We start from the raw sequence: 17,998 nt of genomic DNA, 5'->3' as shown, positions 1-17,998 counted from the left end.
ATCATGTGACCCGTGGGCGCTTATCCCCCCCCCCCCCCCAAAAGACTGCAAAAATAAACTTTAACTCACCTTCATACGTTCCCCCGTTGCTCCGGTACCGACCTCACGGTCCAGCGAGGTGAGCCTCATGCTTCTTCCTGGGTATGGGAACGTCACAGAGCCATCAGCATATCACCAGCCTCAGCGATGTCATGCCTCGGCCGGTGATAGGCTGAGCGCACTGTCATGTAAGGAGCCGGCCGGCTATCAAAACTGTTGACAGAGGTCTACGACAAGTTCCAGAGCCCATTCAAGCAAAAGCTCGCAGGTGCATAATAGGAAATTCCAAAAAGGCAAAAAAAAACTGAATCTTTACTTTGACTTCAGATCATTGGTCCTTGTTTCCCAACCAGGGTTCTTCCAGCTGTTGCAAAACTACAACTCCCAGCATGGCTGTCCAGGCATGCTGGGAGTTGTAGTTTTATAACATCTGGAGGAACCCTGGTTGGGAAACACTGGGTTAAGGAAACAAAGAAAATGCATTTTTTTTCCCTTTTCCTTTTAGAAACAGAAGAGTCTGCAAATCCTGAAGTTACAAAGTCTAAGAAAAGCTCGAAAGATGATGAAGATCAAATAGAACGGTACAGGCAGCTGCTTAAAGGTATCCAGGAAAAAGAGAAGAAGCAGCAAGAAAAGGATATAGAAATGGAAGTAAAATGGGTGCCAGGTAATTCAGTCTAATTCTTATAGTAATGCAAAGCAATACATAGAATCACCACTGAGAGTCACTGTCCCCCTGTAAATAATGGAATCTAGTCCTGGTCAAGTGATCGGCTGGTTTTAACCATAGAACATAATGGATAATGTACAGATCTATCCAGTATTCTATATATTATACTGTATAATGAACAGCATAGTACACCACAAGAACCAAAAATCCCTCAAGAATGGGACAAGATGCCACAGATATAATAAATGTAGTGACGATAGCCTGGTTTATGGGAAATGCATCTTGGGCTAGAATAGATGAAGTGTTTTCACCTTCTTGACTCTCTCTGTCTGATATTCCAGACTGATCATCTGGCATCTGGTAAATTCTATTGATGGTAGGATAAAGGAATTTTAAGAATGTTGTGCGCTATCTCCAGGGCAGATCTAATCCATGTGTTAATAGTCCAACCTGATTTCTAGCATAGTGATTGGCGGTACTACAGTGCAATTCACTTTTAGCCTTTAAAGGAAAACGGTCACCCGTTCACCCGCACTATAACCCAATAGACTGGGTTATAGTGCGGGTGAACAGGAGACCGATGCGGGGCCCCGGACTGCTATACCTACCTGCAGTTCAAAGCTCCGATCCTCCAAAGGTCCTCCTTTTCCAGCGCTGACTTGCCGTGAAGTGCCGGTCACGTGAGCGCTCATGCCTACTGAACACTCACGTGACCAGCGCTTATGAATATTTAAATCCAGCCAGCGGGCCTGCCTCAAAGCGCAAATCAGCGCTGGAAGAGGGGGACCTTTTGGAGGATCGGGGCTCTGGACTGCAGGTAGGTATAGCAGTCCGAGTCGGTCTCCTGTTCATCCGCACTATAACCCGGTGTATCGGGTTATAGTGCGGGTGAACAGGTGACGGTTTTCCTTTTAAAGTTTTTCCCTCTGTTGAGCGATAGCCAGTCATTCTATACATCTACCACAGTAGTGCACATAAATTCCTATATTGTATTATTCTAATTGTTACACATCCACACTGTATATCTGGTGTAGGATTCTATTGTGGCACTTGTAGTCCGCTGCAGGCATCCTCCATTGTATGCATTTTTATGCTGGGGATCGCCCCTAGCAACGGACTACAAGGGCAGGATCTGCTCCCCCAGTATATATGCACAACTGCATTTGGGGTTGAGCACCTCCAGCCATTTGAGACCACGTTTTTTGTTGTTGTTTGTAAATTTATACTTGGAGGTGTGTAAACTCCATATGTTAATGCGCCTTGAACATTTTCCAGGCAGCATTAAGATTGCACCTGTGAGGCCATGCACCTATATCAGCCAACTTGGGTGGGGCTTGTAGCCTCTCTCCCTCCTCCCATTGTATGTGTGCTTAGTCACGCTGGAGGTAACTGGGAGCAGGCTACATGTCGACCTAGTGCTGCTGTAATTGCCCACTGGCCCCTGTTTTACTATCACGCACAGGTAGGTTAGCGTTAGGTCCCGTGCCATTTGAGAAACCTTGGCGTTGGTGTGCTGGCTCTGGTGTGTCCTTAATATAAGGATACACTGGCGAATGTCTCAATTTTACCATCAGTGTTGAGGGATTAGCCAATGTCATTGTATACATCTACCACAGTAGTGCACCTACATTTCTGTATTGTATTATTCCCTCTGCTAGATGTAAGATATGTGCCGAAAAGTATTGGGACTCTCTGTCCTAACTTCTCAGCCTGAGGTTTTCTGGTTACAGCTGATTGATGGCCTGTCCTCGTGATTGGTGGCTGCTGATCAGCTGAGCTACAGCATTAGTATATTATGTATACATGTCACAAGTTGTACCGGCTACACGTCAGGCCTCAGTAGATGAAAAATCATATCCGGCTAATCATGAAAAAGAATTACCACTACCACAAAGAAGAAGTGCTTGGATAGGTGCCTTTCTTAAGAATGTGGTAGTGTTAATTCTTTTTCTACAGCTTTAGTATACAAAGAAAATCGGAGATGGAAGCAGACAGCTTTGTGTTGTGGTCGTCCACTACAGTGTACAGAGCTCTCTGCTTCTCTAGGTGTGTTATATCTGCAAACAACTGATTGGAGGAGTGTCTGTACCCCACAGATGGGATGTTGATGACCTATCCTGAGGATAGGCCCCAATAAGTTATGACCATAAAACCCCTTTAAGTGTGTGTTCATGTGCCTCTTGGCCCAGTCATGCACATATTGCTGGGGTTTTTGACCTTTTACAACCGCTGTAGTAGGGTTGCGGCCATAATCTGCATTTCAAAACCATTGTATTGCTCTTGTGTTTTTGCCTAGTTGCACAAAGGTGGTGCCTTTCTGCTACATTTAAAGGGGTATTCAACCATAAACACTTATTTCCTATCCACAGGGGATTGTTTGTGGGAGTTTCTGGAGATAGCAGAGTGTAGTGCTCAGCTATCTTTGGCAGCTCACAAAGATAATGCATTAAACAGCAGTGTGTGTGTGTGTGTGTGTGTGTGTGTGTGTGTGTGTCCACTACCTCATTCTGACGTGAGACTTAGGACTCCATTCTCGAAGTTGCAGGGGGTCCCACTAGTCAGTCCCCATGTAATCATATACTTATTTCCAGCCCTGGTGTTAAAGGGGTACTCCACTGGCCAGCGTTCAGAAGTAAATGTTCCCAACACTGTTTTCACACTGTGGGGATCGGCCACGCCCCTCTTGGGGTCATGGCCACACCCCCTCAATGCAAGTCAATGGGAGGGGGTGTGACGGCCACCACGCCCCTCCCTCAGACTTGCATTGAGGGGGCGTGGCAATGATGTCCTGAAGGGTGTGCCGATCCCCGCAGCGCAAAAACAGTGTTCGTAACAATTACTTCCGAACGCTGGCCAGTGGAGTACCCTTTTAACATCAATATCCTATCCGCAGGGCTGGAAATAAGTATATGATTACATGGGAACCGACTAGTGGGACCCCCTGCAACTTCGAGAATGGAGTCCTGAGTCTCATGTCAGAATGAGGTAGTGGAGACACACACACACACACACTGCTGTTTAATGCATTATCTTTGTGAGCTGCCAAAGATAGCTGAGCACTACACTCTGCTATCTCCACTGGCCAGTGGAGTACCCCTTTAATGACTCGAATACCCCTATAATGGAATGGCATACTTCAGCTGTGCTACAACCTGTTAGTAGCATAGCTACAAGGGATGCATAGCTTCCAGTGGCACCCATGCCCTGGTATTGAAGGGAGTCAAACATTTGTGCATAAAAGTACATAGTGATTCTCAGCATAATGAGTACACAATAGGGTTATTCAGATCTTGTCCTTGAACCACACACATTCGACACACATTTTGGTATTTAATCACTTTAAATAGTACCTGTCACCAAACTAAACTTTTTAATATATTGTTTCTCATGTAATTATAAGACATTTTGCTATCTACTTGCTGTTCAAATTCTCAACCTTTAAATGTTTTTAATGTGATTGAAAAAACAGCCACTAGGTGGCTCTGTTATGTTCCCTACGCAAGTCAAACAGTTTGGTCTCCTCCCGGCCTGGCAGGAGACCAAACTCAGGAAGTGCGTTCGGGCATTGCGAGACACAGCTCTTGCGGGCTTCAGTGATGTCACACCTGCTGGGGAACGCCTACTTTCTTCTTCCGGGAGCTCACACAATGTGAGCAAGGGGAAAGGTATGCTACAGAGTTTTTTAAATCTCGGAAAACATTTTTTTAAGGGCAGGAGGGGTGTTATGAGTAGTTAGGGAATATAATCTGAGTTAGTTAAGAAAATATGGTTTGATGACAGGTACTTTTTAAAGACTTTCAGGAGGAAAATGGGCTGTCCCTCAAATGGAAATATCTTTACCTATCTTAATCATAAATTGTTAGTGCCTGCCTCTAATCCAGTTTAACAGGTTAGTTCTGTACCATGCTGTTGGAATTGGTGGATTAAAGGGGTTATCCAGGAAAAACTTTTTTATATATATCAACTGGCTCCAGAAAGTTTAACACATTTGTAAATTACTTCTATTAAAAAATCTTAATCCTTTCAGTACTTATGATCTTCTGAAGTTAAGGTTGTTCTTTTCTGTCTAAGTGCTCTCTGATGACACCTGTCTCGGATAACACCCAGTTTAGAAGAGGTTTGCTATGGGAATTTGCTTCTAAACTGGGCGTTTCCCAAGACACGTGTCATCAGAGAGGACTTAGACTGAAAAGAACAACCTTAACTTCAGAAGCTCTTAAGTACTGAAAGGATTAAGATTTTTTTTAATAGAAGTAATTTACAAATCTGTTTAACTTTTTGGAGCCAGTTGATATATAAAAAACGTTTTTTCCTGGAATACCCCTTTAAAGGAGCTCAGAAGGAAAGTATGTGCTCAGTATTGGATGAGGGACTATTGTACTGCGTTGCTGCAGGGAAGACAGATACAACACATCTGTTGTTTTGGTGGACACCCATGCTTTCTTGGAGCAGCAGGAATCCTCCTCAAGCTAATTTAATTGTAATCACAGTCAATTCTTTCTTCCTTTACTATAGAACATTATCATTCAGGATGGAAAATCTTGCCTTCATAATGTTTGACCACGCTAATAGTTACAGGCTTTCACTTAGATTAGATTTTCTGTAATTCCCGTCATCCGATGTATAAATATGAACCAGTTGCTGTTGGGGAGGTTTATAAGGGAAACATTTAGTGTACAATGTGGAGAATGGCATTAACCAGCATTGGAGAACCAGCAATGGAAACATTTTTTTCTTTTTATTGGCTCTGTGTAAGATTGTTTTCCAGCCCAAGGCCCTTTCTGTATATATCTATTTTTATATATATAAAAAAAGGAAATTTCTCTGTCACTAGAAATAGTTAGCAAAGGTCAGGTAGTTTTTTATAGAGTACAAGTATTGCTTCCTTTGGGTTGATTCACAAGTCTACAGCGGCCTGTGGATGTCATAGCCAGGGCACAGAGTTACTAAAAGGAGCCGCCATTGCCTTGGCCTCATGGGCTTAAAAGCTGAAGCAAATAGAAATCACTCCTTGACCCCTTACTGTCTGGTAACACTTCACAGAAACAACCTTAACCAAAGTCTCTAATCATCCTCTGACGGTCAAATCTAATACTGTTTTTTTATTTTTTTATTCTATTGATTCTCCTAGATCTCTCTGCAGCTTTTGACACTGTAGATTACCAACTCCTCCTCAGTAGCCTCTGCGCCATTGGTCTTAAGGACTCTGCCCTCACATGGTTTCCTCCTACCTTTCCGACAACTTCAGTGTCTCGTTTTCCGGCTCTACTTCTTTTTCTCTTCCCCATGCTGTCAGGGTTCAATCCTTGGTCCTCTCTCCTCTTTTCTTTTCACACATTCACCATTGGAAGAATTATCAGTAGGTTTATTTTCCATTATCATGTCTATGCTGATGACACTCAGCTTTATACTTCTTCCCCTGACATCATACCAGTGACATCACATCCTTCCTATATCTAAATCTAAACCTTTCCAAAACTGAACTTCTTGCATGTTTTTCATTAACAAATCTACCTAAACTAGACATTTCCATCCCTGTATGTGGTACTACCATAACGTTCAGGCAGCAAGCTCACTGTCTTGGAGTTATGCTTCACTTTGATCTGTCTTTCGCTCCCTCTATTCAGTCCCTATCACATTATTGCCGCCTGCACCGCAAAAACTTATACAGAATCCACTCATTTCTTACTTTTTAAACTTCTTAATCTCTGATTGTTGCTTTGATTCAGTCTTGCCTTGGCTAGTGTAACTCTTTACTAGTAGGTCTTCCCTTTTCTAAACTCCCCCTTCTACATTCCATGATAAATGCCACAGCCAGACTCCTCTTCCTCTCGAGCCATTACACCGAGGCCTCCCCCTGTGTCATTCACTACACTTGTTTACCCGTTCAGTCCAGAATAGGGTGGAAAATCTTCACAATCGCCCACAATCCTCTCCCCAGTGCTGCACCTCCCTACATCTCCTCCTGATCTCTGTCTACCATCTTACATGGGCTCTCCCCTCTGCTTACGATCTAACACTAACATCTTCCTCATTCCCATCTCCAAGACTCTGCTCGTACTGCACCAGTTCTCTGGAATGCAATACCTCAAACCGTAAGACTTATACCCTACATCCACATTTTTAAACGTTCCCTAAAGACACCACTGTTCAAGAAGGTCTATAACATCCTCAAATTGATCGGCACTGCCAGTCATGAACCCTTTAAAGGCCATGATCAATGTCGATCATGGCATCTAAAGTGAAAGGGAAAGATCGTCGCGACATGATTGTGGGGGTGCCCTGAGATAAATCGGTGGAGTAGGGTCCCCTTACCTGCCACGGACTGCCGATCTAACTAATGTAGCCTGGCTTAGCTAGGCTAGATCAGTGGATAGCTGATTGCACTGTATAATGCTATTACCCTTATTTTCCCATTGTACAAAAAAATTAATATATTTGGTGTAGCCGTGCATAAATGTCCAAACTATTAAAATATAATGTTTATGAGCCCGCAAGGTAAACGGTGTAAACGTAAAAAAAAATCAAACACCAAAATTACAGATTTTTAATCACATCATATATCAGAAAAAAAATGATTAAAAGCTATCAAAATTCCCATCAAAGCAAAAATGGTACAGCTGAAAACTACAGATCATGGCGCAAAAAATGAGCCTTCATACAACCCCATGTGCAGAACAATTTAGGGATCAGTAGAGGACATTTTTAAGCATACTCATTTTGGTGCATGTAGTTATAATTTTTTAAGTCGTAAAATAAAATATAACCTACGTAAATTGGGTATCCTTGTAAGCATATGGAACCTACAGAATAAACATAAGGTGTTATTTTTACCAAGAAGCCCCCAAAAGTTACAAAATGGGCTTTTTTTTCAGTTTGACCTTTAGAAATTTTTTTTTTTGTGGTTTTGCCTAGATTTTGTTATGAAATGATTAACCCCTTCCCTTTCCAGGACGTAAGCATACATCCTAGCAATCTCCTGCTCTGCGCTGCAGATCAATGCTGGCGGGAACCGGCTGTCAATTGCAGCCGAGGTCCCGCCGCAGTTGCCAGGGCCGAGATTGCGCCAGTCCCGGCAGTATTAATCCCATAGATGCCGTGGTCAATCCAGATTACGGCATCTATGGGGTTGACATGGGGAGGGTGCTCCCCCTGTTCACCAAAGGCGGGGCCGCGATGCGATCCCAGGTCGCCTTTGGTTGCTATGGCAGCAGGAGGTCAGATCATGACCTGCTGTATGCCTGCTACAGAAGCCTGTGAGATCCAGCCAGAGGCTGAATCTCACAGGCTATGGTGTGTGCAGCTCATCAGGTCATACTGTGCTGCAGTACAAATGTATTGCAGCATAGTATAACCTGTAAAAAATAAAATAAAAAGTTCTTCAATAAAAGTATAAAGTGTTAAAAACAAAATGCCCCTTTCCCAATGAAAGCCCTGTATAATCATAAAAAAAAAACACATATCATATACATAATGGGTATAGCCACGTCCGTAATGACATGTTCTATAAAGCTATAATGTAAATTATCCCACACAGTGATCGCTGTAAGAAAAAATAACAAATTCGCCAATTTTGGTGCAAATAGTGGAATAAAAAAGATCAAAAGGTAGCATGTTTCCCAAAATGATACCAATAAAAAGCACAGCTTTTCCCGCGGAAAATAAGCCCTCACTCAATAGCGTCAGATGAAAAATTACGGCTGTCAGAAATTAACACAAAAAAGGGAAAAAAAGAATTTTACTCAGAAAAGGAAAAAGAATATAAAAAGCTATATAAAATGGGTATCGCCATAACCGTACCGAACTACAGAATAAATATAACCTCACTTTTACTGCACAGTGTACACTATAAAAAATAAATTTTCCAGTTTTTCCCAATATTTTGTTTTTTCACAAAGAATGCTGCATGTGTCAATAAAAATGCACCACTTACATAAAGTACAATATGTCACGAAAAAACATTCTCAGAATTGCTCCGCTCAGAAAAAGCGTTCTAAAGTTATCACCATTTAAAGAGACACATGTCAAATTTAAAAATAAAGAGCCTGGTCATTTAAGGTAAAAAATGGGTCTGTCCTTCAGGGGTTAATGTCATTACAAAGTAGAGATCGACCGATACCGATTTTTTTAGGGCCGATACCGATAATCTGTGGAGGTTAAGACGGATAGCCGATAACTTATACCGATATTCCGGTATAAGTTATCGGCTATTCATCCCCCCGGGCGACAACGCAGCAGATCATTGATTTAAAGCAGGCGCTTTAAATCAATGAACTACAGCGGCTTTTGCGGCGCCACTCGCTTCTCTCCCCCTGCCTGTCCTGGGGTCCTCCCTAGTTCAACCACCACCGCTGCCCCCCCGCCTATCCTCTTTCCAAAGACCGCCACCGCCCGCTTCTCTCCCCCTGCCGTTCCTTAGTCCAACCACCGCCGCTGCCCCATTGCCTCCCCCATTCCCGGTTTTATAATTTCTGGCTCTAGCAGCGTCCTGAGCTGTCACTGTGCGCACTGACGGTGACGTTGTGTTGAGGATGTCACTCATCATTGCGCAGCGCACAGCATAACGCAGGAGGCCGCAGAAGCCAGAAGTTGCGGTGGCCCCCGGGAACAGGTAATTATAAAACCAGGGATGGGGGAGGCAATGGGGCGGCGGCAGCGGCGGTCTCTGGCTGAGGCGGTGCTGTAGGGGGTGCGCTGCGGTGGGGGGGTGCGATGGGGGGCGGGGCATTATGGGATTATCGGCAAGGTAATTGCCGATACCGATAATGGCCAAAATCGTTAATACCAAACCGATAATCGGTCGATTCCTATTACAAAGTACAATTAGTCACACAAAAAACAAGCCCTTAAATGGGTCTGTAGATGCAATATTAAAAGCGTTATGATTTTTAGAAGGGGAGGAGGAAAAAACGAAAGTACAAAAATTGGCCTGGTCCACTTTAAAGGGTTATCAATTGGTGCCATGTTAAACAGATTTGTAAATCACTTCTATTTAAAAATCTTAATCCTTCCAGTACTTATCAGCTGCTGTAAACTACAGAGGAAGTTATTTTTTTTTTTTTTAATTTCTCCATGACCACAGTGCTCTCTGCTGACACCTCTGTCCACGTCAGGAACAGTCCAGAGCAGGATAGGTTTGCTATGGGGATTTGCTCCTGCTCTGGACAGTTCCTGATGTGGACAGAGGTGTCAGCAGAGAGCACTGTGGTCAGACAGAAAGGTAATTCAGAAAGAAAAGAACTCTCTGTGGATCGTACAGCAGCTGATAAGTACTGGAAGGATTCATATTTCTAAATAGAAGTAATTTACAAATCTGTTTAACTTTCTTGCACCAGTTGATTAAAAAAATCAATGTTTTCCACTAGAGTACCCCATCTATAAATAAAACATTAGTTATTGTTTAGACCACTGTTTCCCTACCAGGGTGTCTCCAGCTCTTGCAAAACTACAACTCCCAGCATGCCCGGACAGCCGTTGGCTGTCCGGGCATGCTGGGAGTTGTAGTTTTGCAACAGCTGGAGGCACCCTGGTTGGGAAACATTGCATTGGATTATGTCATACTGGTTTATATCATAACTAGATTACCTAGATTAGTCTAGAATATATATATGTCTACATTCTGGTTAAAACTTTCCTCCTGCTGAATGGCAGCCCCAGCCCCTCCCGTGTGGCCAGTGCCATGTCCTTTATCAAGGCCATCGTTGACGGTTCAAAGCAGGTTTATTTTACTTTCTTTGAAGTTGTAGACCGGCTCTGGTTTTATCTTCGGAGCTCTGTTTTTCTTAGCCTTCCCCGTACACTTCAGGCTCCAGAATGAAAGGTAGATGGCCATAGAACGTCTGTCTGTTAGATATTGCAGAATAAAGATGGCCGTTTGTAATGACCGGCTCCATCCGATCAGGGCGGTACAGTCTGCGCATATCTCTATTTAGTGGGTATCACTGGTCCTAGTGTGTTTTCGCACGCAGCATACTGCCGGACAGCGATCTACATTTTTCTCCACCACTGATGATGCAGGAAATACTAATTTAATCATTTTTTCCTAGTGCCCCCGAGCTGATAAAAGGACAAGGATCTAAGTCATGGTCTGGTAATTGAACCTCCCAGGGGGGGGGGATGAAAGGTCCCTCGAAGCACTTTGATCTGTCACTATGCATTGCTGCTAAATGTAAAATGAAAAATCCTAGTAGTATAATAAGACTGAACAAATAAGTCCGGAATTGTTCCGTTTACTTATACTGAAAGGATGGCATTAATGGGGGACTCCGTGGAAAACGTTTTATTTTTTTTAATGAACTGGTGCCAGAAAGTTAAACAGATTTAAACATATCAATCCTTTCAGTACTTATTAGCAGCTGTGTGCTACAGAGGAAATTCTTTTCTTTTTGAATTTCTTTTTTTTTGTCTTGTCCCCACAGTGCTCTCTGCTGACACCTCTGTACGTGTCAGGAACTGTCCAGAGCAGCATAGGTTTGCTATGAGGATTTTCTCCTGGACAGTTCTTGAGACTGACAGAGGTGTCAGCAGAGAGCACTGTGGATAAGACAAAAAAGAAATGAATTTTCTCTGTAGCATTCAGCTGCTAATAAGTACTGGAAGGATAAAGATTTTTTAATAGAAGTAATTTACAAATCTGTTTAACTTTCCGGCACCAGTTCATTAAAGAATAAATAAATAAAATTTCCACCGAAGTGCCCCTTTAAGCTAGATTTTAATTTAAAAGTAGCCGGGATTGACATGTTGTCCATCTGCCCATGGATAAATCATTGGGTAAAACACACACACAGCCCTTATAGCACTGTATCATCATTCACTTAAGGGACCTCTTTGCAACCATTATAATATCAGCACTGCCTATTTTGTTACTTCATATGTTTATATCTTTACTGTTTATTTTAAAGGGGTTATCTGGCATGGTCGGGGGTTGGGGTTCAGAACAATGCCCAGTGTACAGCATATAAAAACTAAACTTGCCTCCAGCCCTCCCGAGGTGCCTCCGGTGTCCTGCTCAAGTGCCTGGCTGCGATATTCTTTCTGAGGGAAAGCGTCATGCCTGGGCCCACTCAGCCAATCACTGGGCAAAGGGGGGCATCGCTGCACTGACGTCACGCCTTCTCTCAGGAAGAGGATCGCAGCCAGGCACCGTGGGAGCTCTGAAGGTAAGTACAGAGTTTATTTATTGTTTAATATAATGTACATTGGGCGCTGTTCTACACTGCTCAAAAAGATAACACATCCTAGATCTGAATGATTGAACTAATCCTATAAAATACTTTCGTCTTTACATAGTTGAATGTGCTGAGAACAAAATCACACAAAAATGATCAATGGAAATCAAATTTATCAACCCATGGAGGTCTGGATATGGAGTCACACTCAAAATCAAAGTGGAAAACCACACTACAGGCTGATCCAACTTTATGTAATGTCCTTAAAACAAGTCAAAATGAGGCTCAGTAGTGTGTGTGGCCTCCACGTGCCCGTATGATCTCCCTACAATGCCTGGGCATGATCCTGATGAGGTGGAGGATGGTCTCCTGAGGGATGTCCTCCCAGACCTGGACTAAAGTATCTGCCAACTCCTGGACAGTCTGTGGTGCAACGTGGTGTTGGTGGATGGAGCGAGACATGATGTCCCAGATGTGCTCAATCGGATTCAGGTCTGGGGAACGGGCGGGCCAGTCCATAGCATCAATGCCTTCCTCTTGCAGGAACAGCTGACACACTGCAGCCACATGAGGTCTAGCATTGTCTTGATTGTCAATCAGTGTTCTTCCTGAGTGGACAGTGGGATTTCACAGAAGTGTCATTGACTTGGAGTTACATTGTGTTGTTTAAGTGTTCCCTTTATATTTTTGAGCTGTGTAAAAGCCCCACGATCCTGCAGGATAACCCCTTTAATTGTTCTTTGATAAGCAAAAATTATTGGAGCATAAATTTCACTTCTTAAATTGTACCTGTCATATCACAGAAAAATGTTACTCATTAGGTCATGCAGATTCTTCAAATCCCTCACCCCTATTAGGTTAAAGCCACCAGTAGGTAGGGATCCCCCTATTAGGTAAAAGTCCCCAGTAGGTAGGTAATTCCCGCCCCCCTTCCCCCCAAATTAGGCAGAAGCCCCTAGTAAGTAGGCAAGGAAGCCCCCAGAAGATAGGTAAGTGGGGAATCCCTCCAGGTTGAAGCCTCACCTACCCTCTGCTCCTGCGCTGACCTTTTCCTGCAGGACCTGCAGTGCAATTAAATGACCTCATCGTGTGGCCGGTTCAGCACCACTTCCAATAATGGAGCGAAAGATATATACAGTGGTCCCTCGTTACAATATTAATAGGTTCCAGGACGACCATTGTATGTTGAAACTATTGTATGTTGAGACCAGAACTCTATGGAAACCTGGTAATTGGTTCTGAAGCCCCAAAATGTCATCCAAAAATAGGAAAAAGTGAGGATTAAAGAAAAATAAGTAGATAACTAATATAGATAAAGCAAGTCCTTACATATAAAAGTAAGAAAGATCTGCTGGGAGCTGTAAATCACGGTCTATTTCAGTGTTTTCCAACCAGAGTGCCTCCAGCTGTTGCAAAACTACAACTCCCAGCATGCCCGGACAGCATTTGGCTGTCCGGGCATGCTGGGAGTTGTAATTTTGCAACAGCTGGAGACACCCTCGTTGGGAAACACACATCTATGTAGAGGATGAAATGTCTTAAAAAAAAAAAAGTAACATGGGGCCGCCCTTACTTGGTGTCCAAAGGAGCAGATAACCATGGCATAGGTTAAAAGTAGTACAGAACGTGTAATACCTCCCTGTACTGTAGGGGGCACTACCAGATATTAGTCAGTGCATACGCTTCAGTAATACAGGGGTTTTACCAGTGAATGCCTATTCTGATTGGTCAGATCTTCCAGCCACTGACACGTTTCACAGATCTGGACTGTCCGTAGCATTGTATGTTGAGTCTGGTTTCAACATACAATGGTCCAGAAAAGACCATCGTATGTTGAAACTATTGTATGTTGAGGCCGTTGTAAGTTGAGGGATCACTGTATGCACCTCTGTACCGGAGTGTAGGGAAAGTGAAAGGAATCTTGTTTTATATAGTCTGCAGGTATCGAAGACATTTGCATTAGTCCAAGTAGTGGTGGAAATGTCCAGTATCTGTATCGGGACATCCCTAAGGCTAGGTTCACACTGCAGAATTTCTGGGCAGAATTTCTGCTGGAGATCGAGCCGGCGGCACTAGGACCGAGCAGACTGTGTTGCTGCCCCCATAAACTGCAATGCATTTCTTGGTGGATCTTTTGGGAGATCTGCTCAGAAATGCATTGCCATCTATGGGGACGGCAATGTAGTCACCGGGGTCCTAGTGCCGCTGTCTCGATCTCCAGCAGAAATTCTGCCAAGAAATTCCACTGTGTGAACCTAGCCTAACTGATGTATGTGTTGGCCGGTGACTACTGACGACACGACTAGTGACACTGGAATAGCGATGAATCCATACAAAAAAACGTATTGATTTATTTGTTTTAAATTATCTCGATTATTTAGCCCCAGTTTTTGTGGGTAGCTTTTTTAACGCCTCAATGACCACGCTTAATTCATTTTCATTCTTGTTTCCCTACTCACATGATCAGCACAAGATGCAGTTCTTTGCACCACCACTAGTAGAAGTTTAGCAATTGCAAGAACAAGATTGGATAAACATTGAAATGGCCGTGATTCCCTTCTAACAGCTGATCTGTGGGGTGTTGGGGGTAGGACCCATGATGTATACAGTGATCCCTCAACTTACAATGGCCTCAACATACAATAGTTTCAACATACAATGGTCTTTTCTCGACCATTGTAACTTGAAACCAGACTCAACATACAATGCTACGGACAGTCCAGATCTGCAAAACGTGTCAATGGCCGGAGGAACCGACCAATTAGAATGGATATTTCACTGGTAAAACACCTGTATTCCTAAAGTGCATGCACTGACTGGTGTCTGGTAGCGCCCCCTACAGTACAGGGAGGTATGACATGTTCTGTACTACTTTAACCTATGCCATGGTTAGGGCAGCTCCATTTAACTTTTTTTAGGGCATTGTGTGTACTGTAGAGGACGCTGAAGAAGCTCCTGTCCTCTACATAGACCAGTGTTTCCCAACAAGGGTGCCTCCAGCTTTTGCAAAACTACAACTCTCAGCATGCCCGGACATCCAAAGGCTGTCCGGGCATGCTGGGAGTTGTAGTTTTGCAACAGCTGGAGGTACCCTGGTTGGAAAACACTGACAGACAGTGACTACAGCTCCCAGCAGATCTTTCTTACTTTTATATATAAGGACTTGCTTTATTTGTATTAGTTATCTACTTATTTTTCTTTAATCCTCACTTTTTCCTATTTTTGGATGACATTTTGGGGCTTCAGAACCAATTATCAGGTTTCCATAGAGTTCTGGTCTCAACATACAATGGTTTCAACATACAATGGTCGTCCTGGAACCGATTAATATTGTAACTTGAGGGACCACTGTATATGACATATCCTAATGCAGAGCTAAGATGGAGTCATGTGTTGTATTTTTTGGTGGGATCTGGCTGCTTGGCCTTTGGAAAGCCTTTATTGGTGCCATTTGATACTCCATGGTGGTCCTCGGTACATTTACTTCCTTACCAGACAGATTGCTTTGCAGTTCCTTAAAGATCTATGTGCTAATTAAAAGATTTGGTTCATTGACACTACGTCTGTGACCAGCGCCCCCGTCTGCTGCAGGTAATCACGGTATCATTTATTTTTCTTTGGTTTACGCTTCATATTTCCAGGCCCGACGCTAAATGAGGCTTTACAAAATATCTTTGCAATTAAATATATTATTATCTGCGTCTTCAAAGACTATTTAAGATGGAATTACAACCCAGACAGCAACAAAATAAGGGGCTCTGATTTATGCCGCAGACATTTTTATTGTTTCTTTTCGAATACCAGATGCAGGAGAAAACGTATACGCGTCCTCAATGATCCGTTCAATATTTTATGTTACAATTGCAATAATAAATCAAGAAGTCGCAATCTTCTGGAATGGCTGCAGACAAATTGGCATTATTACACCACCAGATATGGGAATAGACATTGTAAAATTCCTGGTACAGAATCGGTCCATTTAGTACTAGAAATCAACCAGCAGATGTCAGTGTTTTGGACCCAGTTTACTATAAGATTTTTGGGCTTTACCCACTTACATTCAGCCAAAATTAACTTATCCCCTATCCACAGTATAAGAGATAAGTAGCTGATCGTGGGGGGTCTGATCAATGGGACCCTCGCAATCTCCAGAACGGGACAGTGAGAAGCATGTGCTGCAGAGAGCACACACTCCATACATTTTTATGGGAGTGCCGAAATGACCCGAGTACTGCACTAATGCATCATTGTCGTTCCCATAGATGTGAATGGAGAGCATACCGTCTACTGGTAGACCACACATGCTGCTTACTGAGAGAGCCGGGGTCCCAGAGATCACGGGGGTCCCAGTGGGCGGACCCCCATGATAAGCTACTTATCTCCTATCCTGTGGATAGGGGATAAGTTAATTTTAGCTGGAGCTCTCCTTTAGTTTTGTTTAATTTCTTTTTTTTTTCAAAGATGAGTTAATATTTCACTTCCTTTTCTCCCCAGGGCTAAAAGAAAGCGCAGAACAGATGGTTAAAAACAAACTTGAGGGAAGAGATTCACTAACACCATGGGAGAAATACCTGCAGAAACAAAAAGACAAAAAGAAATTAAAAAGGAAAAAGAAGGTAATAATATGGTATTATGTTGAAATTACAATGGGGATCAAAAGTTTGGGCACCCCAGGTAAAACATTTGTATTAATGTGCATAAAGAAGCCAAGGAAAGATTGAAAAATCTCCAAAAGGCATCAAATTACAGATTAGACATTCTTATAATATGTCAACGAAAGTTAGATTTTATTTTCATCATTTACACTTTGAAAATAAGAGAAAAAAAAAATTTTGGTCTGCAACATTTTGGGCACCCTGCAGAATTTATAGCATGCACTGCCCCCTTTGCAAAGCTGAGACCTGCCAGTGTCATGGATTGTTCTCAATCATCATCTGGGAAGATCAGTTGATGTCAATCTCAAAGGTTTTAAATGCCCAGACTCATCTGACCTTGCCCCAACAATCAGCACCATGGGTTCTTCTAAGCAGTTGACGCTCACAAAGATGGAGAAGGCTATAAGAAGATAGCAAAACGTTTTCAGATGTCAATATCCTTTGTTCGGAATGTAATTAAGAAATGGCAGTCATCAGGAACAGTGGAAGTTAAAGCAAGATCTGGAAGACCAAGAATAATGTCAGACAGAACAGCTCGCAGGATTGTGAGAAAAACAATTCAAAACCCAAGTTTGACTTCACAATCCCTCAAGAAAAATCTGGCAGACACTAGAGTTGTGGTACACTATTCCACTATAAAGAGATACTTGTACAAACATGGTCTTCATGGAAGAGTCATCAGAAGAAAACCTCTTCTACATCCTCACCACAATAATCAGCATTTGAACTTTGCAAATGAACATATAGACAAGTCTGATGCATTTTGGAAACAAGTTCTGTGGACTGATGAGGTTAAAATTTACTTTTTGGCTGGAATGAGCAAAGGTACGTTTGGAGAAGAAGGGGAACAGAATTTAATGAAAAGAACCTCTGTCCAACTGTTAAGCATTGGGGTGGATCAATCATACTTTGGGGTTGTATTGCAGCCAGTGGCACAGGGAACATCTCACGAGTAGAAGGAAAAATGGATTCAATAGAATTTCAGCAAATTTTGGATGCTAACTTGATGCCATCTGTGAAAAAGCTGAAGTTAAAGAGAGGATGGCTTCTACAAATGGATAATGATCCTAAACACACCTCGAAACCCACGGGGGATTACATCAAGAGGCATTTTGCCATGGCCTTCACAATCTCCTGACCTCAACATAATTGAAAATCTATGGATAGACCTTAATAGAGCAGTGCGTGACAGACAGCCCAGAAATCTCAAAGAACTGGAAGACTTTTGTAAGGAAGAATGGGCAAAGATACCTCAAACAAGAATTGAAAGACTCTTGGCTGGCTACAAAAAGCGTTTACAAGCTGTGATACTTGCCAAAGGGGGCAGTACAAGATATTAACTCTGCAGGGTGCCCAAACTTTTGCAGACACCATTTTTTTGTTTTCTGTTATTTTGAAAGTGTAAATGATGGAAATAAAATCTAACTTTTGTAGACATATTATAATGTCTAATCTGTAATTTGATG

General features: G+C 42.7%; 1 protein-coding gene across 3 annotated transcripts in view; it reads left to right on the top strand.

Annotated features, from left to right (window-relative positions):
* ESF1 (ESF1 nucleolar pre-rRNA processing protein homolog) overlaps window positions 1-17,998 on the top strand; it is an 80,138-nt gene that overhangs the window by 42,253 nt on the left and 19,887 nt on the right. For all 3 annotated transcript variants that reach the window (XM_056567884.1, XM_056567883.1, XM_056567882.1), the window contains exons 9-10: window positions 545-706; window positions 16,372-16,493. In XM_056567884.1, the coding sequence (XP_056423859.1) occupies window positions 545-706; window positions 16,372-16,493 (284 nt within the window). The remainder of the gene's footprint in view (window positions 1-544; window positions 707-16,371; window positions 16,494-17,998) is intronic.

This window comes from Hyla sarda, chromosome 3 (genome assembly GCF_029499605.1).
Source record: "Hyla sarda isolate aHylSar1 chromosome 3, aHylSar1.hap1, whole genome shotgun sequence".
In the NCBI taxonomy this organism is placed as follows: domain Eukaryota; kingdom Metazoa; phylum Chordata; class Amphibia; order Anura; family Hylidae; genus Hyla; species Hyla sarda.
This window is presented reverse-complemented; position numbering and strand designations above follow the sequence as displayed.